Source organism: Salmo salar, chromosome 16 (genome assembly GCF_965601325.2).
Source record: "Salmo salar chromosome 16, fSalSal1, whole genome shotgun sequence".
NCBI classification, from domain to species: Eukaryota; Metazoa; Chordata; class Actinopteri; order Salmoniformes; family Salmonidae; genus Salmo; species Salmo salar.
In genome coordinates, this window is record NC_138306.1 from 90,460,432 (window position 1) to 90,477,325 (window position 16,894).

Sequence of the window (16,894 nt, forward strand, 5' to 3'; positions counted from 1 at the left end):
TGTACAGCGACAGAATTCAGAACATGGGCCGTTCTTACAGTGTTCTCCCTGTACGCCAAGTCAGAACCGTAGGATAAATAAAGGGGCATAAAAGCAGACAATGAAAATTCTTACAATATTCAATGATTACATTTCTCAAAAAGAGGTTATAGGCTACATGTGAACCACCAAGTCAGAACAGTAGGCAAAATTAAGAGTTGAAAATAGACCAAATTATTAGGGCTACTAACAACTTACTACACAACATACACTTAGTATTACTTTCTTAGCTACAGTATACATATCTCCCTGGCATATTACATAATTTATGCAGCAGCATACAAGACATTTTTGGACTCACCTTGTTGTGCTGTGCTCACTTGAACAGGAAGGTGGTGCGGCAGTCCTTCGTGGGCATATTTTGTCATCAAACTTTGTCATCAAAGTCTGGCATTCTCTGGATTAATGGTGCTTTCAAGACAACTGGGAACTCAAAGAAAAAAATGATGACATCAGTGATCTTCAGGTCGTAGCTGTAGAAAGAGGCCTGAGGTCCCAATTTACAATTCCGAGTTGGATGAAAGTTCAAAATGTATTTTCCCAGTCGTTGCTTATTTTTCCCCCAAGTTCCCAGTTGTCTTGAACTCACTGAATTTAGATTTTGCAGTACCGAGTTAAGTTGTTTTGAGCGCGGCACAAATCAAGCTCCATTGACAGCATGGCCCATGTTGAATGTTTACAATTTTAAACTAGGAAAAGAGCCCCTTCATCTTAGACTTGCGACCACACAGCCACTCCACTGAATAGCAGGCTAATGATTGCTTTGAAATGCTTGCAGTTAGCCACTGATTCCTTCCAAACCACACATTGTTGAATTTGCAATTTACAACTTGTTGTGTAATGTTTATGTCAAATGGCCGATGAGCACCGATACATTTTATCTATAATTTCTCATTATTTCTCTTCATATGACAAAGATTAAAAAGGATTTGCCAGTAGATTGTCAACTTGATTCATAATGATGACTGCTAGCTCAGATTTTGAAAGTATGATGTTGACATGATCAGTCCAATCAAAGTGACTGTAGATATAACATGATTTGACGTTATTTTATCTGTGGACAATGACCTTGAGCCTTCTTGGATGGGCACTTCGAATGTAACTCTATGGCAGCACCCAAGGGGCTTGAATTCTCAAGTTCTACCCTTAGACTTGGAAGTGAAGTATTGTCCCCATGAATGACAGAACACTGAGCCAATCACGGCGCAACACTCTGTATTTTCTGCTGGCTTGCCCCACCTCCACAGAAAGTACTGAACTAGGCTGAAACACCTGCATTTTGGAGCTGCCTTACTCAAGAAAACCAAAAAAGAGACCACGTATGTATGCAGCTTTATTAATAACTCAATTGTATATGTTTTTTTACATTGTTTGCAAACAGATAATTATTTTTCTCACTTTTTTATCGCTAAAACTGTGGGGCTCAAAACAGGTGGCCCACCTGCCCTGAATGATGGGTCACCACTGAACTTATCTAGAACACTGCAGTCCGTCTGGGTGTTTAACCTTCCCAAGTTCCCCCATGTCACCCTGCTCCTCCGTACATTCCACTGGCTTCCAGTCGAAGCTCACATCCACTACAAGACAATGGTGTTCACTTACGGTGCAGTAAGAGGAACTGCCCCATCTCTACCTTCAGGCTATGCTCAAACCTTATATCCCAACCTGAGCACTCAGTTCTGCCACCTCTGGTCTCATGGCCGTCCCACTGCTACAGGAGGTCAAGCTCCCTCTCAGCCCAGTCAAAGCACTTCTCTGTCCTGGTACCCCAATGGTGTCACCAGCTTCCATCTGATGCTAGGACAGCAGAGTCCCTGCCCATCTGCCCGAAAAGGTCTGAAACCCTACATCTTTAAAGAGTATTCCCCCCACAAAATACAAATAATAATACAAATAATAATAATAATAACACAAATAATAATAATACAAATAATACAAACAATAATAATAATAATACAAACAATAATAATACAAAATAATAATAATAATAATAATACAATTAATAATAATAATAATACAAATAATAATACAAACAATAATACAAATAATGACAATAATAATGTGACACTTGTCCTACTAACACTGACTAATTGAGGAGAAATGTATTTACTGTGATATGTGGTTGTCTCACCTGGCTATTTTAAGATGAATGTACTTAATGTGCTGGTGACATCACAGGGTCAGAGAGAACTCCTGACTGTAGTCATACAAAAACACTCCCGGCACTCAGCCCATAAGAACCATTCATACTGTCAGATCTAATATGAAGAACTGAATACAACCATAAGAACCATTCATACTGTCAGATCTAATATGAAGAACTGAATACAACCATAAGAACCATTCATACTGTCAGATCTAATATGAAGAACTGAATACAACCATAAGAACCATTCATACTGTCAGATCTAATATGAAGAACTGAATACAACCATAAGAACCATTCATACTGTCAGATCTAATATGAAGAACTGAATACAACCATAAGAACCATTCATACTGTCAGATCTAATATGAAGAACTGAATACAACCATAAGAACCATTCATACTGTCAGATCTAATATGAAGAACTGAATACAACCATAAGAACCATTCATACTGTCAGATCTAATATGAAGAACTGAATACAACCATAAGAACCATTCATACTGTCAGATCTAATATGAAGAACTGAATACAACCATAAGAACCATTCATACTGTCAGATCTAATATGAAGAACTGAATACAACCATAAGAACCATTCATACTGTCAGATCTAATATGAAGAACTGAATACAACCATAAGAACCATTCATACTGTCAGATCTAATATGAAGAACTGAATACAACCATAAGAACCATTCATACTGTCAGATCTAATATGAAGAACTGAATACAACCATAAGAACCATTCATACTGTCAGATCTAATATGAAGAACTGAATACAACCATAAGAACCATTCATACTGTCAGATCTAATATGAAGAACTGAATACAACCATAAGAACCATTCATACTGTCAGATCTAATATGAAGAACTGAATACAACCATAAGAACTATTCATACTGTCAGATCTAATATGAAGAACTGAATACTAAAGAGAAGAAGAGGTTGACCAGTACATATTCATGTAACTTTATTTTTCATTGGCAGATCAATTAAGTTTGCTTCAATGTAGTTATCCAAACACATTCATGATCAGTAACTAAAATAACTAATCTAGTTTTTTTAAAGACAAATAATAAACACATGTATTCATTTCATAAACAGTGTATCATTAAATAAAGTTGTAAAATAATCCCCCCAAACTAGTGGTGAAAAGTGATCATCACACCATCTCTATCTGATACAGGGGTGGGAGGTAGCCTAGTGGTTGGAGCGTTGGGCCAGTAACCAAGAGGTTACTAGATTGAATCCCCGAGCTGACAAGGTAAACATCTGTCCTTCTGCCTCTGACCAAGGCAGTTAATCCACTGTTCCTAGGCCATCATTGTAAATAAGAATTTGTTCTTAACTGACTTGCCTAGTTAAATACAGGTTCAATAAAAAAAGTGTCTACTAGCTCATTCCCACAGAATACTGCAGAGGAACAACCTGGTCTCAGAGCAAAACGTATTATATATTACAAACACATCCGTGCCACTCCATTTAGTATGTTAGGTTACATTACATTGGCCTACCAATAAAAACTGAACTAGAATATAAACTAAACATGTAAAGTGTTGGTTTCATGAGCTGAAATAAAAAATTGCAGCAATGTTCCATATGCACAAAAAGCTTATTTCTCTCAAATGTTGTGCACAAATTTGTCTATATCCCTGTTAGTGAGCATTTCAGCCTTTGTCAAGATAATCCATCCACCTGACAGGTGTGGTATATCAAGATGCTGATAAAACAGCATTATCATTACACAGGTGAACCTTGTGCTGGGGGACAATAAAAGGCCACACAACACAATGTCACAGATGTCTCAAGTTGAGGGAATGTGCAATTGCCATGATGACTGCAGGAATGTCCACCATAGCTGTTGCCAGAGAACTCAATATTTATCTCTACCATAAGCCACCTCCAATGTCCTTTTAGAGAATTTGGCATTACATCCAACCGGCCTCACAACTGCAGATCACATGTAACCACGGCAGCCCAGGTCCTCTTCACCTGCAGATTGTCTGGGGGGGGGGGGGGGGGGGGGGGGGGGGGCTGAGTAGTATTTCTGTCTGTAATAAATACCTTTTGTGAGGAAAAACTCATGCTCCCAAGTGAGCCTATGCCCTCCCAAGTCCCACCCATGGCTAAGCCCCCCTATTTCAATTGACTGATTTCCCTATGCGAACTGTAAGTCTTTGAAATTGTTGCATTTAGATTGTTGTTCAGTATAATACGACTTGTAGGAATTACAATTCGTATGTTATTTTACGCATTGCTATTCATATATTATCTTACGAACTTGTAATATGTATGATATGTTACGAATTCAAACATGCTAAGTAATAGCTAAAAAGTAGTAAGTAGTTGCAAAGTTGCTAATTAGCTAAAATGCTAAAGTCCTCCTTGATGAGATTCAAACACGCAGTCTTTGGCTAGACGTTTGACTTACACGCCCACCCCTCCACAGAGCAGGAGTAAGGTTTCTCCCCTGTGTGTATACATTGGTGTGTTACGTTGCTATGGTGAGAGAAACTCACCCCACAGTGAGAGCAGACGTAAGGCTTCTCTCGTGCGTGTATTCTCTGGTGAACTTTTAGCTCATTTGAAGTTTTAAAACATTTTCCACATTCAGAGCAGACATAAGGCTTCTCTCCTGTATGTATACGTTGATGTGTTTTTAAGGTATCCAGTCGAGAGAAACTCACCCCACAGTCAGAACAGGAGTAAGACTTTTCTCCTGTATGTGTTATCTTATGAACTTTTAGATGAGTTGATGTTTTAAAACATTTTACACAGTCAGGGCAGAAGAAAGGCTTCTCTCCTGTGTGTGTTCTCTGATTAACTTTTAGCTCATTTGATGTTTTAAAACATTTTCCACAGTCAGAGCAGGAATAAGGCTTCTCTCCTGTGTGTGTTCTCTGATGAACTTTTAGATGAGTTGATGTTGTGAAGCATTTTCTACAGTCAGAGCAGACGTAAGGTGTCTCTCCTGTGTGTGTTCTCTGATGAACTTTTAGCTCATTTGATGTTTTTAAACATCTTCCACAGTCAGAGCAGGAATAAGGCTTCTCTCCTGTGTGTGTTCTCTGATGAACTTTTAGCTCAAATGATGTTTTGAAGCATTTTACACAGTCAGAGCAGATGTAAGGCTTCTCTCCTGTGTGTGTTCTCTGATGAACTTTTAGCTCCTTTAATGCTTTAAAACATCTTCGACAGTGAGAGCAGGAGTAAGGCTTCTCTCCTGTGTGTATTCTCTGATGAAGTTTTAGCTCATTTGATGTTTTAAAACATTTTCCACAGTCAGAGCAGGAGTAAGGCTTCTCTCCTGTATGTATACGTTCATGTGATTTTAAGTGGGAAAGTTGAGAGAAACTAGTTCCACAGTCAGAGCAGAAGAAAGGCTTCTCTCCTGTGTGTGTTCTCTGATGAACTTTAAGCTCATTTGATGTTTTAAAACATTTTCCACAGTCAGAGCAGGGGTATGGCTTCTCCCCTGTATGTATTCGTTCATGTGATTTTAAGTGGTCAAGTTTAGAGAAACTAGTTCCACAGTCAGGGCAGAAGAAAGGCTTCTCTCCTGTGTGTGTTCTCTGGTGAACTTTTAGCTCATTTGATGTTTTAAAACATTTTCCACAGTCAGAGCAGGAGTATGGCTTCTCTCCTGTGTGTGTTCTCTGATGAACTTTTAGATCAGTTGATGTTTTAAAACATTTTCCACAGTCAGAGCAGGAGCATAGCTTCTCCCCTGTATGTATACGTTCATGTCTTTTTAAGTTCGAAAGTTGAGAGAAACTAGTTCCACAGTCAGAGCAGGAGTATGGCTTCTCCCCTGTATGTATACGTTCATGTGATTTTAAGCGGAAAAGTTGAGAGAAACTAGTTCCACAGTCAGGGCAGAAGAAAGGCTTCTCTCCTGTGTGAGTCTTCTGGTGAACTTTTAGCACCGTTGATGTTTTGAAGCATTTTCCACAATCAGAGCAGGAGTAAGGCTTCTCTCCTGTGTGTATTATTAGGTGTATTTTTAGCTTTGACAGAAATGGGAAAATCTCTTCACAATGTGGGCAGTGATGAGACCTCTTAGCTCTCTGATCGTCCTGCTGTTGCTCTCTGGATGTAGAGAATGTCTCAACATGGTATCCTGTGTGAACATCAGAAGAACCAGTCAGTTGGTGTGATATACATGTAAATCAAATGTATTTTATGAAGCCCTTTTTACATCAGTAGTTGTCACAAAGTGCTTAACAGAAACCCTGCATAAAATCGCCAATGAGCAAGCAATGCAGATGTAGAAGCACAGTGGACACAAAAAAAATCCCTAGAAAGAAGGAACCTAGGAAGAAACCTAGAGGAACCAGGCTCAGAGCGGTGACCAGTCCTCTTCTGGCATACCCGGCGACAGGTAGCCTCGTGGTTAGAGCAACCGAAAGGTTGCAAGATCGAATCCCCGAGCTGACAAGGTAAACATCTGTCATTATTCTCCTGAATAAGGCAGTTAACCCACTGCTCCTAGGCCGTCATTGAAAATAAGAATTTGTTCTTAACTGACTTGCCTAGTTAACCTGTTTGGGTGCATGTCCAAACGCTAGCGGGACACCTAGGACAACATCCGGTGAAATTACAGAGCGCGAAATTCAAAATACAAAAATCGTAATATTAAACATTCATGAAAATACAAGTGTCTTACATCATTTAAAACCTTGTTAATCCAACTGCGTTGTCAGATTTCAAAAAGGCTTTACGGAGAAAGCATACCATGCGATTATCTGAGGATAGCGCCCCACGTCAATATACTTTTTCAACCAGCACAGGCGTCACAAAATCACAGACAGCAATTAAATAAATCAGTTACCTTTGAAGATCTTCCGCTGATTGCAATCCCAAGGGTCCCAGCTACACAATGAATAGTCGTTTTGTTCGATAATGTCCTTCATTATATCCCAAAAATGTCAGTTTAGTTGGCGCGCTTGATTCCGTAATTCACTCGTTCAACATGCACACAAACGAATCCAAAAAGTTACCAGTAAAGTTCATCCAAACAAGTCAAACGATGTTTCTAATTAACCCTCAGGTATTCTAAAATCTAAATAAACAATAATATTTAAGACGGAGAATAGTGTGTTCAATAGCGAAGATAAATAACGAAGAGCGCACTCTCATTGATGCGCGCAACATGACTACTTTTCTAAATGGGGGACACCTTGGAAAAACTACAAATACTACAAACTACAAAAAACAAGCCTGAAACCCTTTCTAAAGACTTGACATCTAGTGGAAGCCATAGGAACTGCAATCTGGGTCCTATCTATTTGTATATCCCATAGGCAAGAATTGAAAAAACCTGTGACCTCAAAAAATAAAAATTCCGGAAAGATTTTCCTCAGGTTTTCGCCTGCCATATCAGTTCTGTTACACTCACAGACATTATTTTAACAGTGTTAGAAACTTCAGAGTGTTTTCTATCCAATGCTATCAAGTATATGCATATCCTAGCTTGTGGGCAGTTTACAGGCAGTTTACTTTGGGCACGTCAGTCATCCGAAATTCCGGACAATAACCAGTATGCTAAGGAAGTTAATAAATAAATACACTACCATAAGCGGTGAAATAAATAAATAAATAAATAAATACATACACTACCATTAGTGGTGAAATAAATAAATACACTACCATTAGTGGTGAAATAAATACACTACCATTAGTGGTGAAATAAATAAATAAATACACTACCATTAGTGGTGAAATAAATGAATCAATTCTCAAGTTTGGGGTCACTTACAGATGTCCTTGTTCTTGAAAGAAAAGCACATTTTTTGTCCATTCAAATAATGTCAACCAGAATAGTGTCTAGAAGGATCATCCCGGAGTCGCCTCTTCATAGTTGACGTTGAGACTGTTGTTTTGCGTGTACTATTTAACTTCTTTGGGGTAGGGGCCAGTATTTTCACGTCCGGATGAAAAGCGTGCCCAGAGTAAACTGCCTGCTACTCAGACCCAGAAGCTAGGATATGCATATTATTAGTAGATTTGGATAGAAATCACTCTGAAGTTTCTAAAACTGTTTGAATGATGTCTGTGAGTATAACAGAACACATATGGCAGGCGAAAACCTGAGAAAAATCCAACCAGGAAGTGGGAAATCTGAGGTTTGTAGTTTTTCAAGTGATTGCCTATCCAATATACAGTGTCTGTGGGGTCATATTGCACTTCCTAAGATGTCAACAGTCTTTAGAACGTTGTTTCAGGCTTCTACTGTGAAAGGGGAGAGAATGAGAGCTGTTTCAACCAGGTGTCTGGGAAAATGCCATGAGCTCAGTCTCGCGCGCAGCCGTGAGCGCAAGCCACGTTCCCTTTCCTTTCTGAAGACAAAGGAGTTGTCCGGTTGGAATATCATTGAAGATTTATTATAAAAACATCCTAAAGATTGATTCTATACATCGTTTGACATGTTTCTACAAACTATAATAAAACTTCTTTGACTTTTCATCTGGACTTAGTGCGCGCGCTTTTTGCATTTGGAATAGTGAACCTTACGCGCGAACAAAATGGAGGTATTTGGACATAAAGATTAACTTTATCGAACAAAACAAACATTTATTGTGGAACTGGGATTCCTGGGAGTGCATTCCAATGAAGATCATCAAAGGTAAGTGAATATTTATAACACTATTTCTGACTTTTGTTGACTCCACAACATGGCGGGTATCTGTATGGCTTGTTTTGGTGGCTGAGCGCTGTACTCCGATTATCGCATGGTGTGCTTTCACCGTAAATCTTTTTTTAAATCTGACACAGCGGTTGCATTAAGGAGAAGTGTATCTATAATCCTATGCATAACACTTGTATCTTTTATCAATGTTTATGATGAGTATTTCTGTAAATTGATGTGGCTCTCTGCAAAATCACCGGATGTTTTTTAGAGGCAAAACATTACTGAACATAAAGCGCCAATGTAAACTGAGATTTTTGGATATAAATATGAACTTTATCGAACAAAACACGCATGTATTGCGTAACATGAAGTCCTATGAGTGCCATCTGATGAAGATCATCAAAGGTTAGTGATTCATTTTATCTCTATTTCTGCTTTTTGTGACTCCTCTCTTTGGCTGGAAAATGGCTGTATGTTTTTTAGTGACTAGGCGCTGTCCTAACATAATCGCATGGTGTGCTTTCGCCGTAAAGCCTTTTTGAAATCGGAGACTGTGGTTGGATTAACAAGATGTTTATCTTTAAAATCGTGCATAATACTTGTATGTTTGAGACATTTTAATAATGAGATTTCTGTTGTTTTGAATTTGGCATCCTGCAATTTCACTGGCTGTTGTCGAGTGGGACGTTAGCGTCCCACATACCCCAGAGAGGGTAATGAAGCTGCCAGTTGAGGACTTGTGAGATGTCTGTTTCTCAAACTAGACACTCTAATGTACTTGTCCTCTTGCCCAGTTGTTCATCAAGGATCTCTCTATACTTTGCTACGTTCATCTTTCCCTTGATCCTAACTAGTCACCCAGTCCCTGCCGCTGAAAAACATCCCCACAGCATGCTGCTGCCACCACCATGCTTCACCGTAGGGATGGTGCCAGGTTTGCTCCAGACATGACGCTTGGCATTCAGGCCAAAGAGTTCAATCTTGGTTTCATCAGACCAGAGAATCTTGTTTCTCATGGTCAGAGTCCTTTAGGTGCCTTTTGGCAAACTCCAAGCGGACTGTCATGTGCCTTTTACTGAGGGGTGGCTTCCGTCTAGGAACTCTACCATAAAGGCCTGATTAGTGGAGTGTTGCAGAGATGGTTGTCCTTCTGGAAGATTCTCTCATCTCCATAGAGGAACTCTGGAGCTCTGTCAGAGTGACCATCGGGTTCTTGGCCACCTCCCCAAACAAGGCCCCTCTCCCCCGATTGCTCAGTTTGGCGAGTGGCCAGCTCTAGGATGAGTCTTCGTGGTTCCAAACTTCTTCCATTGAAGAATGATGAAGGCCTCTGTGTTCTTGGGGACCTTTAATGCTGCAGAAATGTTTTGGTACCGGTCCCCAGATCAATGGCCGACACAATCCTGTCTCGGAGCTCTACGAACAAATCCTTCGACCTCATGGCTTGGTTTTTGCTCTGACATGCACTGTCAACTGTGGGACCTTATATAAACAGGTGTGTGCCTGTCCAAATCATGTCCAATCAATTGAATTTACCACAGGTGGACTCCAATCAAGTTGTAGAAACATCTCAAGGATCATCTCATAGCAAAGGGTCTGAAAACAAAAAAAAAACGTAAATAAGCAATTATTATATATTTTTTTACATTTGCAAGAATGTCTGAAAACCTGTTTTCGCTTTGTCATTATGGGGTAGTGTGTGTAGATTGACGAGGAAAAACATGTAATAAATTTTACAATAAGGCTGTAACGTACCAAAATGGGAAAGAGTCTGACAGTGCCCTCGGAAAGTATTCAGACCCCTTGATTTTTCCCAAATGTTGTTATGTTACAGCCTTATTCTAAAATTAAATAGAAAAATATCCTCAGCAATCTACACACAATACCCCATAATGAGAAACCTAAAACAGGTTAAGAAATGTTTGCAAATTTATAAAAATAAAAAAACTCAAAAAGAAATTTGAGTCTCAAAATTGAGACTCAAAATTGAGTTCAGATGCATCCTGTTTCCATTGAGCATCTTTGAGATGTTTCTACAACTTGATATATAACAAATATTAAATATACACTACTGTTCAAAAGTTTAGGGTCACTTAGAAATGTCCTTGTTTTGAAAGTAAAGCACATTTTTTGTCCATTAAAATAACATCAAATTGATCAGAAATACAGTGTAGACATTGTTATTGTTGTAAATGACTATTGTAGCTGGAAACGGCAGATTTTTTATGGAATATCTACATAGGTGTACAGAGGCCCATTATCAGCAACCATCACTCCTGTGATCCAATGGCTAGGTTGTGTTAGCTAATCCAAGTTTATCATTAGAAAACCCTTTTGCAATTATGTTAGCACAGGTTTAAACTGTGGTGCTCACTAAAGAAGCAATAAAACTGGCTTTTGAAACACTGCCTAGAAGGCCAGCATCCCGGAGTCGCCTCTTCACTGTTGACGTTGAGACTGGTGTTAAGTGACCCCAAACTTTTGAATTGAGCTCAGGTGCATCCTGTTTCCATTGATCATCCTTGAGATGTTTCTACAACTTGATATATAAAAATATTAAATATCTATGTATCAGATATAAATCATCAGGATGTGGTAGTCTACTGGTTATGTTCAACACTTCTCCAATCGTTGTTGAGATCTGATATTCTGTGCAGCGCAAAACGAGACGTAGGCCTATATCATATTTCTCAAATCCTTTTCAGGCTAAATTCCAGCCGAACATGGAGAGAACAGTAATGCCTAACTACACTGAAAAATATACACTGCTCAAAAAAATAAAGGGAACACTTAAACAATACAATGTAACTCCAAGTCAATCACACTTCTGTTAAATCAAACTGTCCGCTTAGGAAGCATCACTGATTGACAATAAATTTCACATGCTGTTGTGCAAATGGAATAGACAACAGGTGGAAATAATAGGCAATTAGCAAGACGCCCCCAATAAAGGAGTGGTTCTGCAGGTGGGGACCACAGACCACTTCCCAGTTCCTATTTTTCCTGGCTGATGTTTTGGCCACTTTTGAATGCTGGCGGTGCTTTCACTTTAGTGGTAGCATGAGACGGAGTCTACAACCCACACAAGTGGCTCAGGTAGTGCAGTTCATCTAGGATGGCACATCAATGTGAGCTGTGGCAAGAAGGTTTGCTGTGTCTGTCAGCGTAGTGTCCAGAGCATGGAGGCGCTACCAGGAGACAGGCCAGTACATCAGGAGACGTGGAGGAGGCCGCAGGAGGGCAACAACCCAGCAGCAGGACCGCTACCTCCGCCTTTGTGCAAGGAGGAGCAGGAGGAGCACTGCCAGAGCCCTGCAAAATGACCTCCAGCAGGCCACAAATGTGCATGTGTCTGCTCAAACGGTCAGAAACAGACTCCATGAGGGTGGTATGAGGGCCCGACGTCCACAGGTGGGGGTTGTGCTTACAGCCCAATACCGTGCAGGACGTTTGGCATTTGCCAGAGAACACCAAGATTGGCAAATTCGCCACTGGCGCCCTGTGCTCTTCACAGATGAAAGCAGGTTCACACTGAGCACATGTGACAGACGTGACAGATTCTGGAGACGCCGTGGAGAACGTTCTGCTGCCTGCAACATCCTCCAGCATAACCGGTTTGGCGGTGGGTCAGTCATGGTGTGGGGTGGCATTTCTTTGGGGGGCCACACAGCCCTCCATGTGCTCGCCAGAGGTAGCCTGACTGCCATTAGGTACCGAGATGAGATCCTCAGACCCCTTGTGAGACCATATGCTGGTGCGGTTGGCCCTGGGTTCCTCCTAATGCAAGACAATGCTAGACCTCATGTGGCTGGAGTGTGTCAGCAGTTCCTGCAAGAGGAAGGCATTGATGCTATGGACTGGCCCGCCCGTTCCCCAGACCTGAATCGAATTGAGCACATCTGGGACATCATGTCTCGCTCCATCCACCAATGCCACGTTGCACCACAGCCTGTCCAGGAGTTGGCGGATGCTTTAGTCCAGGTCTGGGAGGAGATCCCTCAGGAGACCATCCGCCACCTCATCAGGAGCATGCCCAGGCATTGTAGGGAGGTCATACAGGCACGTGGAGGCCACACACACTACTGAGCCTCATTTTGACTTGTTTTAAGGACATTACATCAAAGTTGGATCAGCCTGTAGTGTGTTTTTCCACTTTAATTTTGAGTGTGACTCCAAATCCAGACCTCCATGGGTTGATACATTGGATTTACATTGATTATTTTTGTGTGATTTTGTTGTCAGCACATTCAACTATGTAAAGAAAAAAGTATTTAATAAGATTATTTCTATCATTCAGATCTAGGATGTGTTATTTAAGTGTTCCCTTTATTTTTTTGAGCAGTATATAAATGCAACAAGTAAAGTGTTGGTCCCATGTTTCATGAGCTGAAAAAAAACTATTCACACACAAAAAGCTTATTTCTCTTACATCCCTGTTAGTGAGCATTTCCCCTTTACCAAGATAATCCATCCACCTGACAGGTGTGGCATATCAAGAAGCTGATTAAACAGCATAATCATTACACAGTTGCACCTTGTGCTGGGGACAATAAAAGGACAATTTAAAATGTACAGTTTTGTTACACAACACAATGTCACAGATGTCTCAAGTTTTGAGGGAGCGTGCAATTGACATGCTGACTGCAGGAATGTCAACCAGAGCTGTTGCCAGAGAATTGAATGTTATTTCCTCTACCATAAGCTGCCTCCAACGTCGTATTAGAGTATTCGGCAGGACGTCCAACCGGCCTCACAATCGTAGACTACGTGTAACAACGTCAGACCAGGACCTGAGGTGGGTCTGGCTGCCAAGTGGGTGGGCCTATGCCTTCCAAGGCCCACCCATGGCTGCATCCCTGCCCAGTCATGTGAAATCTGCAGGTTAGGGCCTAATTCATTTCAATTGACTGATGTCCGTATTATATAAAGGTTAATAATAATAATAATTGTTAGGATCTCCATGAGCATTAGCTGCTACTTCACTCAATCCTGTTTTAAAAAGTCTCCCTGTGTGACATTCCTTGAGACCAACCAGAAATGTTTCCTTGGCCAAATATCCCCAGATTTTCATAAAAACAGCCAAACATGTTCTCTCGTTACCAAATGTTGCGCGAGGCAAAAGAGTAGGCCAGGTGAGCATCAATCGCTAGTTCGGTGCAGCAGACTGCAGGGGTGTAGTGCTGCAAGAGCGATGAGCCGCCACAATGGTGTTTGTTTAGTAAAGTTAGATCAATGTCTTGGACGATCACCTAGTGATTAATTAGTAGTCCACATAACCAAATATTATAGCATAACATTACTGTTACAACAAAAACAACACCTCATTTCTTACGAGATTTTAGGATGGTTTGCTGAATCGTCCCAAACTCAACAGCGCGCGCCATTAGGCAGAATGTGCTTTGATTAAAACAAAATACAGGAAGTCTATATAATTTAATACCATCTGCTCTAATTTGCTCACCAAACAGTAATTGAAGAAGATTTAAATGCATATTCCCATGAAATTGATTGAGATCAAACGATTGGCATGCAGACGCAGCTTGGTCATTTCACTGGTAAAACATTAAGAATTATAATTCAATATTGACAGTGATGATGTCATGGTCTATTTTGAAATGAGGTATGTCTAACTTGGTGATTGAGGGTATGAAACATTTTTAACGTTCTTGAGACAATGTGTGGGAAAAGGCAGGCGTTACAAGTTTTAAAAAATGTTGCTTCGCTGTGAAGTCTTGAGTTGTTCAGGGATGTGTGATGTCAGAATTACAGAATTCAACCTAGCAGTAGACTGGGTCATAACTTATGGAGGTCTAATTTATGAAGATAACTTATAGATAGAACCAGCTCTTACCATGATTAACAGTTGTCCTAATCTCCTCCTCCTCTTCTTCATCTTTAATGTTGACATTCAGCTCCAGTGTTTGACTGCAGTCTTCCAGCTTCACTGATGCCATCTCTGGATCCTGCAGTGCAAACTGGGATCCACTGTCACAATCAGGACCCAGTGACTGTAGGTTTGGACTCAGTGTGGAAGGAGAGAGGCAGGCTGGGTTTGTCCTCACTGTTGATGTTACTGGCCTCAGACTTAATCTGAGTCAGCCTGTAGTAATAAAAACAAATGGACACAAAAGTTATTGTCTTGACAGTTCTGGCGATTTCTTTATTCTCTAAAAAATATATATTATTAATGATCTAATTTCAATAGATCAGGTAGCTAAGCATTGACAAAAACATTAAATAATTTCCCATTAGACAAAGTGCACACTTTAAATTACATGTAACCTATAGATTTCCTGAATTAAAATAAATGCCTCAAAAACATTTAGTACAAGGTTGCAGTATGTTTTAGGCAGCACTATGTACTATTTTCCTGAATAACCTTGTCTTCACTGTAGTATTTTAATCAGAAACCAGTTGTATTTCCCGTTCACATCATAGAACATTTATAGATAGAAACAACTGAATGTGTCTGAATATTAGTACACATGTAGACAACTGATACATTCAGCACCAAGTAAAGTCTGGGACCAAAAGGCTCCTGAACAGCTTCAACCCCCAAGACATAACACTGCTGAACAGTTAATCAAATGGCTACCCAGACTACTTGCATTGACCCCGTTTATTACTTCTGTTTGCACTGGCTATATGGACACTCACATATTCTACACTGACACTCCAAAACGCTCACACACGCTCACACACACACACACACACACACACACACACACACACAGTAGTGCAACAGTGAAATTGGCTCCCTCTCTCATGCACCCGCACTACTTGCACTGAAGTCCGTTGACGCCAATGACGTGTATACACTTCACAAAACCAATAACACGTCAAACGAACTCAGAAATCTCAAATAAATGTTGTTTATTTAGTTATCTTGACAAGATATCGTACATTCTCTCAGACAAACCCAAAGTATCTAGCTAACTTATGTGACGTGTAAAATCGTTTTTAATCACGTTCTTCACTCACTCGGTTTGACAGAAAAACAACACATACAATTAAAACCTTTACCAAACGTGATGATACCGATTTATTACCTAGCATGTTATGACATGTTCTTTCTAAAGTTTGAACACGCTATTACATACCTGTAGACATACATTTAATACGGAGACAAAAGTTATCATATTAACATCAGAGTTCTGGCGCTTTCTTTATTCTGAAGAATGGCTTGCGCCTGCCCGGAAGTTCCTGTTTCGTTCACACAAATTGAATGTGTATGTTGCCACCTACTGTACAGTTAGTGAACTGGGGGGAAATAAAGTAATGCCCATTCCAGAAAAGCGGGGAAAACGACATCAGACAAAATACGAAAATAGATCAATCAAAAAACGATCCCACTCCTTCTGTCACAGTCCAATCTAAATCACATCCCTACACAGGCTCAGGGGCCTGGGAGTGGGGAAAGTCTTCAGTCAGTATTCCCTGCAATGCTTCAGCTGTAAATTCCTGGTTTGTGGAAGAACTTGACAGGCCTGCACAGAGCCCTGCCCTCAAATCCATCAAACACAATTGGGATGAATTGGAACACCGACTGCGAGCCAGCCCTGCAATGTTTCGGCTGTTAATTACAAAAACCTTTCAGCAGCACATACAATTATATCCAGTTTCTTAAATGTATTGTTCTTTTGGGCAGTACTGTTAATCATCTGCGTAATAACTGCCACAAAATCCAACTTCGTTACAATCTGTGTATCCTTCAACTGGTGAACGACATTGTGAATCTCTACAGGCTGCGGGGCATCCACTGCCATAGCTTCCACAACTCCCCTTGCTCCTTCAACTACTTCCCTCCCTGTAGGAGACCTGCTGTACAGCACAGATCCTTGCTCCTTCAACTACTTCCCTCCCTGTAGGAGACCTGCTGTACAGCACAGATCCTTGTTACTTCAACTACTTCCCTCCCTGTAGGAGACCTGCTGTACAGCACAGATCCTTGCTCCTTCAAATACTTCCCTCCCTGTAGGAGACCTGCTGTACAGCACAGATCCTTGCTCCTTCAACTACTTCCCGCCCTGTAGGAGACCTGCTGTACAGCACAGATCCTTGTTACTTCAAACTC

General features: G+C 40.6%; 1 protein-coding gene across 2 annotated transcripts; it reads right to left on the minus strand.

Annotated features, from left to right (window-relative positions):
- Nucleotides 1-3,142: 3,142 nt before the first annotated feature.
- Nucleotides 3,143-16,222, minus strand: LOC123732734 (uncharacterized). Of its 2 annotated transcripts, XR_006763381.2 has the most exons (4): nucleotides 15,921-16,216; nucleotides 14,672-14,920; nucleotides 10,357-10,416; nucleotides 6,084-6,309 (listed from the first exon to the last, which is right to left on the minus strand). XR_006763381.2 is itself a non-coding variant. In XM_082962354.1 (3 exons), the coding sequence occupies exons 2-3, from the start codon at nucleotides 14,772-14,774 to the stop codon at nucleotides 4,604-4,606; spliced, it is 1,809 nt and encodes a 602-aa protein (XP_082818480.1). In that variant the 5' UTR covers nucleotides 14,775-14,920; nucleotides 15,921-16,222; the 3' UTR covers nucleotides 3,143-4,603. The 2 variants fall into 2 exon arrangements, 1 of the variants encoding a protein (XP_082818480.1); XM_082962354.1 differs by lacking the exon at nucleotides 10,357-10,416 and having other exon boundaries at nucleotides 3,143-6,309; nucleotides 15,921-16,222.
- Between the last annotated feature and the right edge of the window lie 672 nt (nucleotides 16,223-16,894).

What these genes read in the sequence shown, in the direction of transcription:
- LOC123732734 (XM_082962354.1), bottom strand. Translation starts at nt 14,774, where the DNA reads ATGGCATCAGTGAAGCTGGAAGACTGCAGTCAAACACTGGAGCTGAAT. An exon ending in TAGGACAACTGTTAATCATG is followed by an intron (nt 6,310 to 14,671) that starts GTAAGAGCTGGT and finishes ATGTTCACACAG; the next exon opens with GATACCATGTTGAGACATTC.